Below are 15,136 nucleotides of genomic sequence, written 5' to 3' on the forward strand. Positions count from 1 at the left end.
AGGTCCCTGGGAAAAGATTGGTATTGATTTGTTAGGGCCGTTCAACTCACTTCCATCTAAATTGCGTTACGCTTATGTTGCAGTTGACTACTTTTCTAAGTGGCCGCATGTGAAGTTTGTAAGTCATGCTGATTCTACATCTGTTGTGTCCTTTCTGAAAGATATATTTTTGGAAGAAGGGTTTCCCAAGGAGCTTGTGTCTGATAATGGGGTCCAATTTGTTTCAAATGAAGTTGAAGGTTTTCTGAGTGATTGTGCGGTCAAACATTTGTAAAGTTCTCTTTACCAACCACAAACAAATGGTTTGGTTGAACGCTTTAATAGAGTGGTTGTTGAATGTGTCCAGTGGGCTTTAGCCAATGGGTGTGTGGTTGATGCAGCTGTAAAGAGTATGCTCTGGTTCTACAGAACAACGCCTCATACTAGCATGGGGGTGTCTCAGTTTGAAGCGCTGAGAGGGAGGAAGCCTGCCACGTTATTTAGACCAGCTTGGTTGTCCAAATTTTTCAAACATTCTATGTGTAAAGAACACATTGACGTCAAGGTTCGTTTGGGTATGAGGAAAGCCCAAGAGAAACAAAAAAATTACTATGACAAGAAAAGGAGTGTAAAAGAGTTACGGTTTGTGGTTGGAGATTGGGTGCGGATCAAACTACCTAGTTTTGTCAAGAAAGGTGACTCAAAATTTTCTGAACCTTTGAGAGTTGACAAAGTGTGTGGTAATGCTGTTCGGGTTGGTGGGCGTAATTGGTGGAATGTGGGAAAAGTGGTAAAAGTTTTACCAAGAGATGTTCCTTTGTCGCTTAGTGACCCGTTGGAGCTGAATGGAAGGGTGAAGGAGTCCGTGATTGTACAACTGTACAACTGGTGGGGTTGAACCATTAAATCCTAAGGAAGGGGACGCTTGCTTCGAACTGTTGCCTGTTAGGAAAAGTTGTAGAGTCCACAAATTACCGATGAGGTACCGTTAAGCGAGGTTTTCCAGGTTTGCTCAAGTTTTAATTTCTCTCAAGAAATGCAAAATGTGATGTTTGGAAATGTAAAGCGTAAGATGTATCATTACTTACATTTAGAAGTGTCTAGTGAAATATGTGTTATTACCTGATGTATTGTTTTTGTTTGTTTTCCAAGGTTGTGGGGTATTGGTTTATTGTTTGTTTTCATGGGAGGGTTGGTCTTGTTTAGTTTTGTTTAAAGAAAAAAAGGAAAATTAAATGTAGTGTCTGCCGCGCGTGTGCAACTAAACTACACGCGTGGCAGAGCCGCTTGCACAAGCCGTTTTCTCGGTGTTCCGGATGCGCGTGTGGGGGCGCGAGGGACCGAGGACGCCGAGAAGACGGCAGTTGGTGGAGCACAGGTCGAGCGATCTGCGGCGCGGCGCTGGGGTGATTATTTGGATATTTTGAATTTATGCTGTGAATGAAGCAAAAAAAATAAACAACGTTTTCTTCACTTACAACGTGTTTTGGAAGCTGGTTTCTCCTATTCAGCATACTTTAAAAATGCCAAAGCATGTGGCTGCAACCTTAGTAATTTGATGACTCATGGACAAGCTTTCATAGAGCCATACTCCGAGATTCTTGACTACAGGCATAGGGGTGGGAACTGTACACATTATCACAGGTCACAGATGAGGGCTCCACAGGTGGGGATGGTTGCCCACCAGTAACACCTTTTAATTTGAAAAAATTGGTATTCATCCAACTCAACACTTGCATGAGGCATCTATTCAAGGCCTCTCCACTGAGATTTTTCTGGGATGACAAGAATACAATAATTTGAGTGTCTTCGGCATATGAGACGAGAGTAAGACCTCAATTCACCACGATATCGGCTGAAAGTGGAACCTTGTGGGACCCTTGAAATAAGTTGGTGTGGCTCCGAATGATACTAATAAGAGTGAACTTGAAAGAGGCGAACTCCCGGTCATAGTTTTTGGACAATGCGGTGCGCATTTATGGGACCTGAAGGAGTGAAATTACACCACTGGTTCCAAGGGGCAGGGAGAGGGGTGGGGGTCAAGCGGTTCTTCTGGCTTCTGAGTTGGTGCAGAGTGCTCTGCAATGAGTTACAAACAAAAAAGGGAACTGCTGCCTGGGAAAGATATTTCGCGAATTTTACTGGCTGTATTGTATTACTATTAAATGCCAATAAAATGTGTTATAAAACACACTGAAAACACAAAAATGAGAACATGCATATCATTTGGTGAGCGTGGAGATAAATAACTGGTGAGAGAAGAAAGCATAAAAGGAAAAAAGGTAGTGAGCTATAAGTCAGGAAAAAGAAGACTACAGGAGAAGCTTGACACTGGTTAAAGGGGATGGAGGAGAGGAGGCATTTGCATCTGGCTGACAAAGCTGCTTACAAGCCAATTACCACAGTGTAAACTGCACTAGTGCTAGAAGAGACAGGAGGGAGTATGGAGGAATAAAGGATTCTAAAATTCAATCTCACCTAACCCAAGCTCCATCTCATCCTGAGCAAGATGAAAGGTTGGTATGGACCCCGGCACGCTGCAGGGGGACAGGCTCACCCCCAGAGTACCTGCATTTAAAGGCAAAAAAGTGTCAGGGGAAGGACTCATCTCAGGATCTAGCTTGCATCTGGCAACAAGGGGATTTACCTAAAACACCTCCTTACCTGCCAGGATTTAAAATTCACCTCTGTTAACCCTGGTGAACCTTCCAGAGAAAGAAAGTCGACACTATCAGGAGGGAGTCTCAGTTCTGTCAAGTGAGCCACTCTGTAACACCCATGTAATGGGCTAAATAGGTAGGGGCTCACCTCTGTCAATATCATTTATATGTCAGAAGAGACTCCTGTGACCAATGTATCCATGTCAAAAGAGAGGATCACCATAGTGACTCTTTGTAGCAGGCACAAAAGGGACTTACGCATCTCATATACAGAGCAAATAGCAGAGTAATTTATTTAAATGTAATTGTGGTATTCTGGGTTCACACAGAGATACTGAAGTGTTGTAGAAGCCCTCAGAAGCAAAAGCTCTCAATGCTGGGTGCTATGTGTAGCCAGTGTCTATATTTCCCTGTATTTCAAAGTACTTGGGTGTATTTTAGACACAACCTTTATATTTTCTTTGAGTCTTTGAAACTTACCCATTTTAGCCGCAGCTGCAGTGACCTTCTGGACAATAACCTCTAGTGAATATCCAGCCTCTGCAAGAGCGCCAGCCATCTATAGAAATTCATAGAGACGACAAATGACCAAGCATCCATAAGTCTCCTAATACATGACAAGTTCAAATATCCCTAAGTATCCCAAATGCCATATCACAGAGCATCCCTAGTGTCAGCTATATAGCATCCATAATGCAATGGAACACAAGGAACACAAAGTACAGCAAAAGCCAGGCATCACAGGGCATCCGTAATGACAAGTGATCATGCCAGATAACACGCAGCATCCCTAAAGTAAAATACCAAAGAGCATCACCAATGTGTATCACCTCGGAGCACCACTACAGCTGCACGGCACATAACACTGTAGCTGGCAGACAGCTAACCTTTATGGGAATTGGATTTTAGAGAAGCACAGAAGCAGCCGAAGGATGTGCCTGGCTGATGAATTTCAGGGGAGAGTCTAAGTGACCTGCAAAGGGACATCAATTCCATGGAATGTTCGTATCTGGTAGACACCTGCCTATCACAAGGGATTAGAAACCATGGCAGCTGGCATAATCTGCCTGGCTAAGGAAAGTACATCTTGAAGAAACATTCCCAAAAGGTCCCTAGCACAGGACAGACAACCTGTAAATACAAGGACAGTTGGCAAAGTTCAGCCTTGTTAATTACTACTTATTTCAAGGAAGTTTGGGTGTTATGAGAGCTTCATGTTGTATTTGTAATGAAGTCTTGTCTTGGCGTAAGTGTAAACACCTGGTACTCACCTTGTGGATCAGCACAGTTCCACAAAGCCCCCTCCGTCCAGCTTTTTTGTGTGCAGCAAATGCACAGTCATCTGCAACCACCACCATTTGGACATCTACGCCCTGCACTCGGGCCTGCTCCAGTGCCAGGCCAAAGTTAAGACGGTCCCCTGTGTAGTTCTTGACGATTAGGAGGACCCCAGCTGCAGAAGAAAGCATTGCACTGTCAAAAGCACCAAAATCTACCTCCCACAGTCAAACAGAAGAGATGCATGAAATAATCTAGATTCTCCCTCTGTGCTTTCTCGCTTTCTGGAATCCTAAACAAAGGCTTTCCAGGGAGACAGGATGGTACAGAGGCATGAAATGAGTCCCATTTCACCAACAAAATGCACACCGTATTTGTAGACAAGAAGCGATTTCAGGCTTTTTATACTGCTTCAAACCATGGTAGTAACACAGACAAAGCATGTCACAAAACTAAGATAGTAAAGCAACAAAATATAGACTACGTCTGAAAACAGAAACAGAATAGTAAAACACTGAAAATCTCTTTTGTGAGGGGCATCTGGAGCTAACTTCTTTTCCAGATTGTCGCAGCTACTTGTTCACAAGACAAATCCCTATTTTGTCATAATTTAATATTTAAAATGATTTGTTCTGTAACATAAGTAGCAGTGAGGACGCTTCCGGCTACACTAATTTGTTTAAAAGACAGGTCGATTAGTGCTGTGACACAAGTGGATCAGGGCAGAGGAGTACAAGAAAAAGGGTGGAAGACAGATGTTGGTAGCATCACCCACAGCTCAGATTTGATGTGAATGTATGGGTAGAGTTTTCCAACCTATGGAGGATCAAAGTCTTTGAGTCTTGTGCCAGTTTAGGCGTCTTTTAAAGAGGGCTTCATCCCACTCATAAGGCAAGTCACAACCTAGATCGAATTTCCAGCAATGTTGAGGCCTTTCAAATTAATGAGACAGTGTCCGTGGGGTGGTATAGCTGCAGTGTACTTCCTTTTGAGTTTAACTATCCAATTAAATCACCTTATCTTAAAAATCCTCTACTATCAAGAGTAGAACCTGGTCCAAACTTTACAGTTACAATTTCAAATCAGTGCTCTATTCTAATGAGTCTCTTCACAATCTGATACCTGAGTGTGCTCTTGACTCTTTGAATGCTCATAGCGACAATTAATAGACACTCTCCCTCCCATGTCTCATTGTACAGGGCCGAACTGGGCACTGCGAAACTGTAATTTTTTTTAAAAAAAAGTGTGTAAACAATATCCATGAGCATAGAGCTCTAGGCAAACATGGTGTCAAACTAAACAAAAAGCTGAGTGCCACTGCTGAGGCCATCGCCAACCAAGTCATATTGCTAATGCTAATAATCCTGCTAAATATGTTTTTAATATTAGTTAACTTTTGATCACTTACACATTCACACTATAGAAATATCATATCCATACATGTGTCGTAGTTTGACTCTTGCTCTAGGCAAGACTGCTGGTTTAAGGATGACAGTACTTATGTTTGTAGGCGACTATGCCTGTCCTACAACAAGTCGCAACTGTTGTCCCAACCCTCCAGGCTCACAAGCAGCACCTCACCAAAAACCCAAACAGTAAAAGGTGATTTAAGGCAGCCTTTACGCATGGATTCAGGGGTGTGACATCTCAGGGATGTCGTGGTTAAACGGAGGGTACCCCTTTCTCAACATGTCTCAATCAGACAGAGGCAATGAAGAAGATGCAGTAAGGTTTCAATAGGTTCTATTTAAAAAAAAAAAAACCTGCAATCTACGATAAGTTGCATGGTCTGCAATGATTAAGATAATGAATAATGCAAGAAACAGAATGGTAAAGAGAAGAGTCATTAATACAGAGACCCCCACCATCTTGCAATGACATGAAATGACATGAGATATGAAATATGTCCTACTACCCTAATAATGTGAACCTAATTTCTAACCTAAAGAGAGCTAGGTGTGCTAAACCTAATCTGCCAATGCCATGTCCACGAGAAGAGCACCCCAACCCTCGTTACCTTGGAATGAGGTCTCTAGCTCAGACTCCGTAGGGATACGAAGACTGGGTCAGGGTCAAGGCGACGTGCAGCATCGAAAGCAGCGAAGGCACCGGATCACCGCTTCACACCTCCCCCCTGCAGGAACTGTAACACCTAGCAGTGAGCCTTAAAGGCTCAGGCTTTGTGTTGCAATACCCCAGGGCACTCCAGCTAGTGGAGATGCCCGCCCCATGGACACAGCCTCCACGTTTGGCGGCAAGTCCAGAGGAGATCATGAGAAAAACTAGGAGGAGTCACCCACCAGTCAGGACTGCCCCTAAGGTGTCCTGAGCTGAAGTGACCCCTGCCTTTAGAAATCCTCCATCTTGATTTTGGAGGATTCCCCCAATAGGAATAGGGATGTGCCCCCCTCCCCTCAGGGAGGAGGCACAAAGAGGGTGTAGCCACCCTCAAGGACAGTAGCCATTGGCTACGTCCCTCCCAGACCTAAACACACCCCTAAATTCAGTATTTAGGGGATCCCCAGAACCTAGGAAATCAGATTCCTGCAACCTGAAGACGAAGAAGGACTGCTGACCTGAAAGCCCTGCAGAGAAGACGGAGACACCAACTGCTTTTGCCCCAGCCCTACCGGCCTGTTTTCCCACTTCAAGAAAAACTGCAACAGCGACGCGTCCCCCAGGGTCCAGCGACCTCTGAAGCCTCAGAGGACTACCCTGCATCTAAAAGGACCAAGAACTCCAGAGGACAGCGGCTCTGCTCCAAAGAAGAAACATCTTTGCAACAAAGAAGCAACTTTTATAGACAACACGTTTCCCGTCGGAAGTGTGAGACTTTGCACTCTGCACCCGACGCCCCCGGCTCGACCTGCGGAGAAACAACACTACAGGGAGGACTCCCCGGCGACTGCGACCCTGTGAGTAGCCAGAGTTGACCCCCCCCTGTGCCCCTCCCCAGCGACGCCTGCAGAGGGAATCCAGAGGCTCCCCTTGACCGCGACTGCCTGCTTCTAAGAACCCGACGCCTGGTAAGGACACTGCACCCGCAGCCCCCAGGACCTGAAGGATCCGACCTCCAGTGCAGAAGCGACCCCCATGTGTTGGCTACCCCGAGGAGCCCCCCGTTGCCTGCCTGCTTCGCTGAAGAGACCCCTGGGACTCCCACTGAACTCCATTGCAAACCCGACACCTGTTTGCACACTGCACCCGGCCGCCCCCGTGCCACTGAGGGTGTACTTTTTGTGCTGACTTGTGTTCCACCAGTTGCCCTACAAAACCCCCCTGGTCTGCCCTCCGAAGACACGGGTACTTACCTGCTGGCAGACTGGAACCGGGGCACCCCCCTCTCCATTGAAGCCTACGTGTTTTGGGCACCACTTTGACCTCTGCACCTGACCGACCCTGAGCTGCTGGTGTGGTAACTTTGGGGTTGCCCTGAACCCCCAACGGTGGGCTACCTTGGAACCAACTTTGAACCCTGTAGGTGGTTTACTTACCTGCAAAACTAACAAACACTTACCTCCCCCAGGAACTGTTGAAAATTGCACTGTGTCCAGTTTTAAAATAGCTTATTGCCATTTGTGTGAAAACTGTATATGCTATTTTGCTAATTCAAAGTTCCTAAAGGTCCTAAGTGAAATACCTTTCATTTAAAGTATTGTTTGTAAATCTTGAACCTGTGGTTCTTGAAATAAACTAAGAAAATATATTTTTCTATATAAAAACCTATTGGCCTGGAATTGTACATGTAAATGTGTACAACAAATGCTTAACACTACCCTCTGATAAGCCTACTGCTCGACCACACTACCACAAAATAGAGCATTAGCATTATCTCTTTTTGCTACTATCTTACCTCTAAGGGGAACCCTTGGACCCTGTGCATGCTATTTCTTACTTTGAAATAGTACATACAGAGCCAACTTCCTAACCTTTCAAGCTCTTTTTGCTGTTCTTTCTACATTCCACTGTGTGATTAACCTTTCACTAGTATGTTAGATTTTTTTTAACCACAAGTTAGAGTGCCCTTTAACATCTGACAGTCACCATCAGTAAGCGGAATGTATCTCTTACCACCTCTCCTCTGAAACTACTCTCTTTGTTGCCCCCTTCTGGCCAAAGACTAAGCATATCAATTAAATTGAGTACCTTTCATCTGGTTCTTAAATTAGTTGTGGGGTAGCCTACAATGGCGTCACAACTCGTTCAAATATCTAGGGATACAAATATACCATTCCAATGCTGCCCCTTGGGGGGGTTACCAGGGCCAAGTCCTTCACTCTATCCATGGATCGCTCCCTTTCTGGTGTTCTCCACCACTTTCCCCGTTGGGATGGGTAGCAATAGCTAAGATGCTCATACTCCCTACGTTGCTGTACTACTTTGCCGCACTACCGATTGTGCTTCATAGGCTCTTTTTCAGCAAACTAAATGGACTTTGGAATTGTTATGGGGAAAGACCAGCGCCGCGTGACTCTGGCGGTAACACAATGACCGCTCGAAGAGGGTGGGGTGGGCATGCCTAATGTTGAGCTTACTATGCTGCTGCTTAATTAGTGGCCCTTACGCTAGCTTAGTGACTTCCTAATGCAGAAAGAATGCCCATACATTCCGCCTCATTCGTCAAGAGTGCGTGCCACCTCGTGGGCTGGCGAATCTAAACCACCTTTAACGACCATCCTCCATGCTCTACTACTTGGGCTGGTCAAAGACGAGCTATATCACTGTTATACAAAACCTTATCCACAGGTGCCATCACAGGTATGGGGGTGCGCTCAACTGTTGGAATAAAGTTCTCCCACAGAAATTGTCCCTAAAGACCTGGAAGCTAGCTCTTCAACAACTGAAGGAATTATCATGTAATCCCAGATTCTGTTTCACCCAATTCAGGTACCTGCACCAGGCATATTTATACCCCCAATCTCTTAAGCTCATGTTCCCCACAACAACACCAGAATGTCCAAGATGTAGGATGTCAGAAGCATGGTTTTGCCACATGGTGTGGGACTGTACCCCCCCACAACACACTTGGCAAGAGATAACTGCTACAATGGTGAACCTGGCTGGCCATCCACTGTCCCCCACTGCCTCCTGGGACTATGCCCTAAGGCCAAGGGGGACAAACATCTGCATAGGTTTAGCAATCTTGAATGTGTATTGTTTAAGAGGCTAAAATGGAAGGTACCCACAGTGCCTGATACCACCAAATGGCTCCAGCCCTTACTACAATGGGCACAGGTGGAGGCACATGCAATAAGCTAACCAAGGGACAAAGGCATGGCCCGAATAGGCAGCGAGAAATTGGACGTATTTGTGGTGAACATCGAGGCTAAAACTGACACTCGACTAGCCTGAGGGGGTGGCTTACCATCATGTACTTGCTAGCTTCTATACGTACTGGCCCACACACGAGCAGTGCTGCGAACACTTCACTTATTACAATGGTTAAACCCTGGTTCAGATTTGTTCAGGGAATTAGGCATAGGATATTGACCTACTCTTGCTTACTTCCCATCATCGCCAACTCCACTCCGAGTTATGGGACTCGCCTCCTTCCTCACACACATGTCCAATGTTTTGCCCTCCTTCTTTATTACAATAGCATAAGATTGTATGTTCCATAGATATTTTTACTAGATCTTGTTTATGTCAGTTGCTTCTCGGTTAATGTACATGCCGCCCACCCTTATCTGTGTAATTTGTTTACAGATTTCCTCTGTATGTGTGGCTTTCTCTCTCTTTTTCCCTCTTCTCTCCATGACTTCACTAATGTTATTGTAAAACAATAAAAACAGATTTACAAAAAAAAAATAGCCATGGGGTAGATACATCAGCCTTAACCCCCATATAAAACCAGCCTTTGGAGATGACTGGGAAGCAGGCTATTCTTGTCTGCTACTGAAAATCTCTCTGTGGAGCCTGACTTTCTCGCCAATTCCTGGCATATGTTTCTATGACCTTCCTAAGGCAAAATTATTGAAGGGGCTGTCATGTCTAACTGTTCCAGACTTCTGGAGAAAGAGCAGAGACTTGACATAATTCCTACATCATTACCTTTTTAAAGGATACGAAGTAAGTGCAAAAAGAAGCCAACCATTTTGAAGAATGATAAAGCAATATTTCCCAAGATATGCTTTAAAAAATAGCTCTGGCTATTTTACCATCATTACCTCCAGTTCCTGGTGTCCAGCTCTTTGTTACTCTCCCAAGGTCAAGTTCAGCCAACAATAAGGGCACGGCAGGGCACAGGGTGCACACTGCATCAGCAGAGAAAAGATATGGTTCTTCCAAAAGCCTATTCCCATGTTCTGCCTATCACTGGGTGAAAATGCTTTCCTATATGCCACCTGATAACCCCAGTAAGTACATGGTTAACTTCTGGGTTGGACATGCAACTCCTGGCTATGGACAAATGACTTTCCTGCCATTGCACGCCCCCTCTGTAACCTTCACACTTAAAGAACCTGCAGACTGAGCCTTAAGCAGGACCAGATCTCTGTGCTTTCTCTGTACTGCTCTACTAATCTTTCTCTTCTAAACTGGTGCTGCTTTCCCGACGTTTAACTTTTCTCTTGCTCTAGGGTCTATTTTTGGATCTCTCTCATCAGAAGTGCCTCCTATCCCCACCTTCCTGCTCAGCCACTATTATCTAGCGACTGCTTCTGTAGGTAGAAGAGCCATCGCTAAGAGCTGGAAGTCGCCCACGCTCTCGACCCTTTCCCATTGGTGCGCCTCAGTTTTGAAGAGGGGTAGAGCTGAGAGAGTGGCTCTCAGGTGGGAAGAAGCGAGAGGAATGTGGAAGGTCCCAGTACAAAGTGGCTGGGACACGCAAGAGCTGCAATCCTACAGAGAACGCATACAGCGCTAGGCTAGAGAGGACCAAGCAGGCCATGACCAGAATACTGGTCTTATTTCAGCACCCCCCAGAAAAGCATGTCCACAACTCACACTGGAAGGTTTGCAGAGAACGACTCCTAAAGACTTACATATGGTCTGACCCACATAACAGAAATCTTTAAATTACTGATGTGAATATAGCCTGTCTATTGTGAACTGACGTCAGTGTTGTGGACCAGTGTTGCACATCACTTATCATAATAGTGCTAAAGTGCTTGTCTGTAGCTATTTTGAAAAGTGCTTAGTAGATGCTTCCCTTTTTGTTAACCAATTGAGTTTAGTTCATACTGTTGTTTTTTTTTAACCAGCAACTCCTGACGCGAAAGGGTACAGATATTTCTCAAGCAAATGAGGTATCTATGTATACACTTAGTAATGTTGTTTGAATGATATGTATACCTGTGAATGGAAATTAATAAAATTGGTTAAACGAAACCAGAGAGACTGCTTCTGTACTAGGCACTACGTGAGTTTAGTCTAATATCCATGCACATCCAGTGTGTCCGTCTCTGACTAGGTTACCACATCATCCCCTATTATACTTGTTTGGCTGGTCTATAACCTAGAAACTAATATTCTGTTCACACTTGCTGCGTCTGCCCTACTCACAAGTTCGTCACCTCCTTGCTCTTCTACTCTCTGGACCTCTCTTTTGGAAAAAATAACACTCATTTTCCATGCCCACTGGTAGGGTGTGTTTCTCTCCCTGCCTTCCCTCCTTACTTTCCTCTTTCCCTCTTTTATATCTCTCTGTTAATGACTCATACCAGCAGTTCTTGTCATTTCTCTTCATGAGTTTCAGCAGGTATGGATTTTTTATACTCTGCTTCTACTCAAACTGCTCATCACCCTGCATCCCTCTTCTATTTTCATCCTTCTCATAATCAAGAAATGCTGCTCTCAATTCGCAACTAGCCCTCAGCCACCAGTGGTTTCCCAGTTTCTACACAAAAACTCCTGCTCGCCTCAATTTTCTCATTTATGCCCCCTGATTGCCCCAACGGTTCCTGCATAAACTTCACATCACCTCCCAGTCCACCTCATACTTCTCAACAGTTCTTTCTATCCCTGTAATTTTATGTTTGATCTTCCTCGCCAGCACTGCAACTCTTGCTCTATTTCCATCGATCCTTCTCCTCAATAATTGCTGGGGTACCCTGTTTCCTACCTCTGCCCTATTTGGTCACTGTTCAATCATTTATTTTCTTGGATGGATTTCAGCCATACTCCAGCTTTGCTCAGACTATTGGCAATTGTGAAGATGCATAACAGCTTCTGGTCTCACCCCTCTATAACATCCTCCCCATGCTAGGTATATGTAAATGGTAGCACCACACACGGAGCTTGGCATTAAAGGTCTTTATTCCTCAGAGTGTAACCACTAACTTCACATTCTCAATCATGAATTCTATTAATCACACCCGAACAATTACGTCATAGTTCTACAGAGTTCGCCAGGGCCCAAAAAGGGGCTTGTCATCTCTAACTCACAAGACACTACATCTCCCCCCTTGTTAAATAAAAAGTACAAATACTACATATATGCATCACAGCTCTTCAGTAACTCATTGTGGAGCTCAAATCAAGCTCCCAGGACATGCCCTATGTGGTTGTGAGGAGACAGGAGAGGTGTCCTTGACTGACATTAGTGATACAGAGGCAGGTGCAGTCAGTGGGCTCTCAGAAGTCTCAATTGAAGCAGGCTCCTTTCTGACATCTGGAATTGTCAAATGATGTGGCAGATGCTTGAAATGCGAAGAATCTCGCATAAAAGCTTTTCCAGGATGGTGAGCAGTCACCATGTGTCCTTTATTAACCACAACTTTACCGAGTTTAGCATCAAAGGGAGTATAAGACTTGCATTTTCTCCTCTGTCTCAGTAGGACTCAATCTCCTTCTGTAGACACAGTGTTCTTAGCATATCAGTGTGTGAGTGCGTAGATTTTCATCTCGTGCTTGTGATACAAATCTGTGTGACAAAATTTACCTTCATTTGTTATCTTTCATTGGGCCTTTTTGGCAACTTGGTAGTCATGGCTCTCCCAAACATTAGGGTGGCAGGACTTTCACCTTTCATTGAATAGGGCGTCGAGTGATAGGCACGAAAAGCAGAATGAAGAGCTGATTTGAGATCAAGCTTCTGCAGTGCAGTACGCACTTGAGTGTGCTCATAAAACTCTCAACAACGCCATTTGTGTGTGACCAAAGAGATGTGCTCTTCTGATGCTGAACACTGAGATGACTAAGAAAGTCTCTGAATTCTCGTTTGTTGAAAGGGGGGCCACTGTTAGACTTTGGAATTGAAGGAAAATCCTATGTTGCAAAAATGCCATGTAACCTCTCAATAACCTTTTCCTGAGTGATCAATGAGAGACCTTCTACCAAAAGGAGAGCATGAGTACTCATCATTATCCACCATCAGGTTGTATGCATTGTCAGGAGGTACAAAGAAATCAACAGCAGTTCTCTCCCACACATGCTTTGGAAGATCAGACATGTTCAATGGATGCTGGGTTGCACATATGACAGGTCTTTAATTTAATTCCCTTTCAACTTTTTCGTCAAGATGAGGAAACCAGACTCTGTCTCGAAGAGCTTGTTTAGTGGTGACAATTCCACGATGTCCTTCATGTGCCACTTGAGTTCACTTTCCAGTATTACAATTCTCAAACCTCGTAAGACAATGCCCTCCTAAGTAACACACAATTTATCTTTTACATTTTTGAATTTCTAATAGTCATTTGTAAGAGGTGGAGTGTGCTGTTTCCAAGATTGACGTGCAATAATGTCTTTAAGTATCAGCATATCATTATCTGTGCTCGTGGCAGTAATTATTTGTTCCAATGAAAAAGTGACAGGTGTACTGGACTTTACAATTAAGTTAATGTATGCTTTAGCCGCGGTACTAGGAGACTGTACTGGCAATCGTGAAAAAAAGTCAGCAGGGTTCACACCCTCCACATGCTCTGAAAAACCTTCTGATGGATCCCCGTCAACACCAAAAAAAACTACACACAAGCCCTCATCACCAGTCAGCTGGACTACAACAACGTGCTTTACGGTGAAATCACCACCCAGCTCCTCAAAAGACTCCAGACTATACAGAAAACAGCAGCCAGATTAATTCTCAACATCCCCAAATGGTCTCACATTACCTCCCACCTCAGGAACCTTCACTGGTTCCCCATCCAGAAAAGATATCAGTTAAAGATGCTGACACACCTACAAGGTCCTCCACAACCACGGACCACCACACATTAACCACCACCTGAAATTCCACCAACCTGTCAGGCAACTGCGCTGCACCTCCCTCGCCCTCGCACACACTCCCCACATTCACCAAAGCTACAGTGGAGGCCATTCTTTCTCCTACCTCGCTGATAAGTTCTGGAACAACCTTTCCCTCCACCTGTAACATCACCCTCTCACACATATATCAGAAAGGGACTCAAGACCTAGCTTTTTGGCTGAGACCAGTGAGACCACTAGGGCCTGAATACTCTCAGGAGTTAATAGCTGCACTCAATAAGTAGTGATTGACTGACTGATTGAAATGCAATTCAAGTAAACAGGCACTTGACGCAGTACCTTGAAGCACTTGAATGAGTTTTTGTACTTTTGTATTTTTGTGTTTCATGGTTGCTACGAATTAGCCATGACTTTTTAATGACGTAGATGCAGCCATGTATACACTATAGTCTTCAACTGTGTGAGATGGGGCATTGCCTTCAACGGTGTGAGACGGGGCATTGGAGACAGCTTGTGGTACTTCTTTTCAGGCACCACTGTCTATAATAAAACATAAGAAGCAACCGTTCATTTTTAGTGTCTTTTGTGATCTGACCTGTCCACTTACCTTTGACTTCCTTACATGCAGCCAGTCTGACATGCGCACATTTCTTTGAGGTGAACATCGACATTGCACATCCATATTCTTCACTGTCGTTTGATGATGACATTAAAGAACACTTGGACGAAGATTTAGACAGCAATCAACTCAGTTTAGTATTGATTTGCCTCACCTGATATTGCTGCTTATCCTTGTAGGCGCGAGTAGAATGTCGCTTCTGGAAGGTTCAGGGGCATCCATTTTGTTTTCTCAGCATGACACACACTGTTTTTCCTTCGTTTTACAAATTGCTACAAAATGGTTCTCTTTCCTGCAGCCCCTGCATACTTTTCCAATGGCGGGACATTTACCTTCATGTGGAAACAAAAGTCAGCATCTGAAGCTGTTTCTTTTTCTTTGGAGACATCATTTTAAGTCCTTCAGCCTTGTGTTTTGCTTACTTATCGTGCTCATATCTGACTCACTTTGGGCACCT

The 15,136-nt window shown here is 44.5% G+C and overlaps 1 protein-coding gene across 3 annotated transcripts in view; it reads right to left on the bottom strand.

The window, feature by feature from the left end:
- Window positions 1-15,136, bottom strand: part of TKFC (triokinase and FMN cyclase) — a 224,651-nt gene that overhangs the window by 124,562 nt on the left and 84,953 nt on the right. For all 3 annotated transcript variants that reach the window (XM_069223265.1, XM_069223264.1, XM_069223267.1), the window contains exons 5-7: window positions 3,911-4,092; window positions 3,120-3,198; window positions 2,458-2,547 (exon numbers count right to left, since the gene is read on the bottom strand). In XM_069223265.1, the coding sequence (XP_069079366.1) occupies window positions 2,458-2,547; window positions 3,120-3,198; window positions 3,911-4,092 (351 nt within the window). The remainder of the gene's footprint in view (window positions 1-2,457; window positions 2,548-3,119; window positions 3,199-3,910; window positions 4,093-15,136) is intronic.

Source organism: Pleurodeles waltl, chromosome 3_1 (genome assembly GCF_031143425.1).
Source record: "Pleurodeles waltl isolate 20211129_DDA chromosome 3_1, aPleWal1.hap1.20221129, whole genome shotgun sequence".
Lineage (NCBI taxonomy): Eukaryota > Metazoa > Chordata > Amphibia > Caudata > Salamandridae > Pleurodeles > Pleurodeles waltl.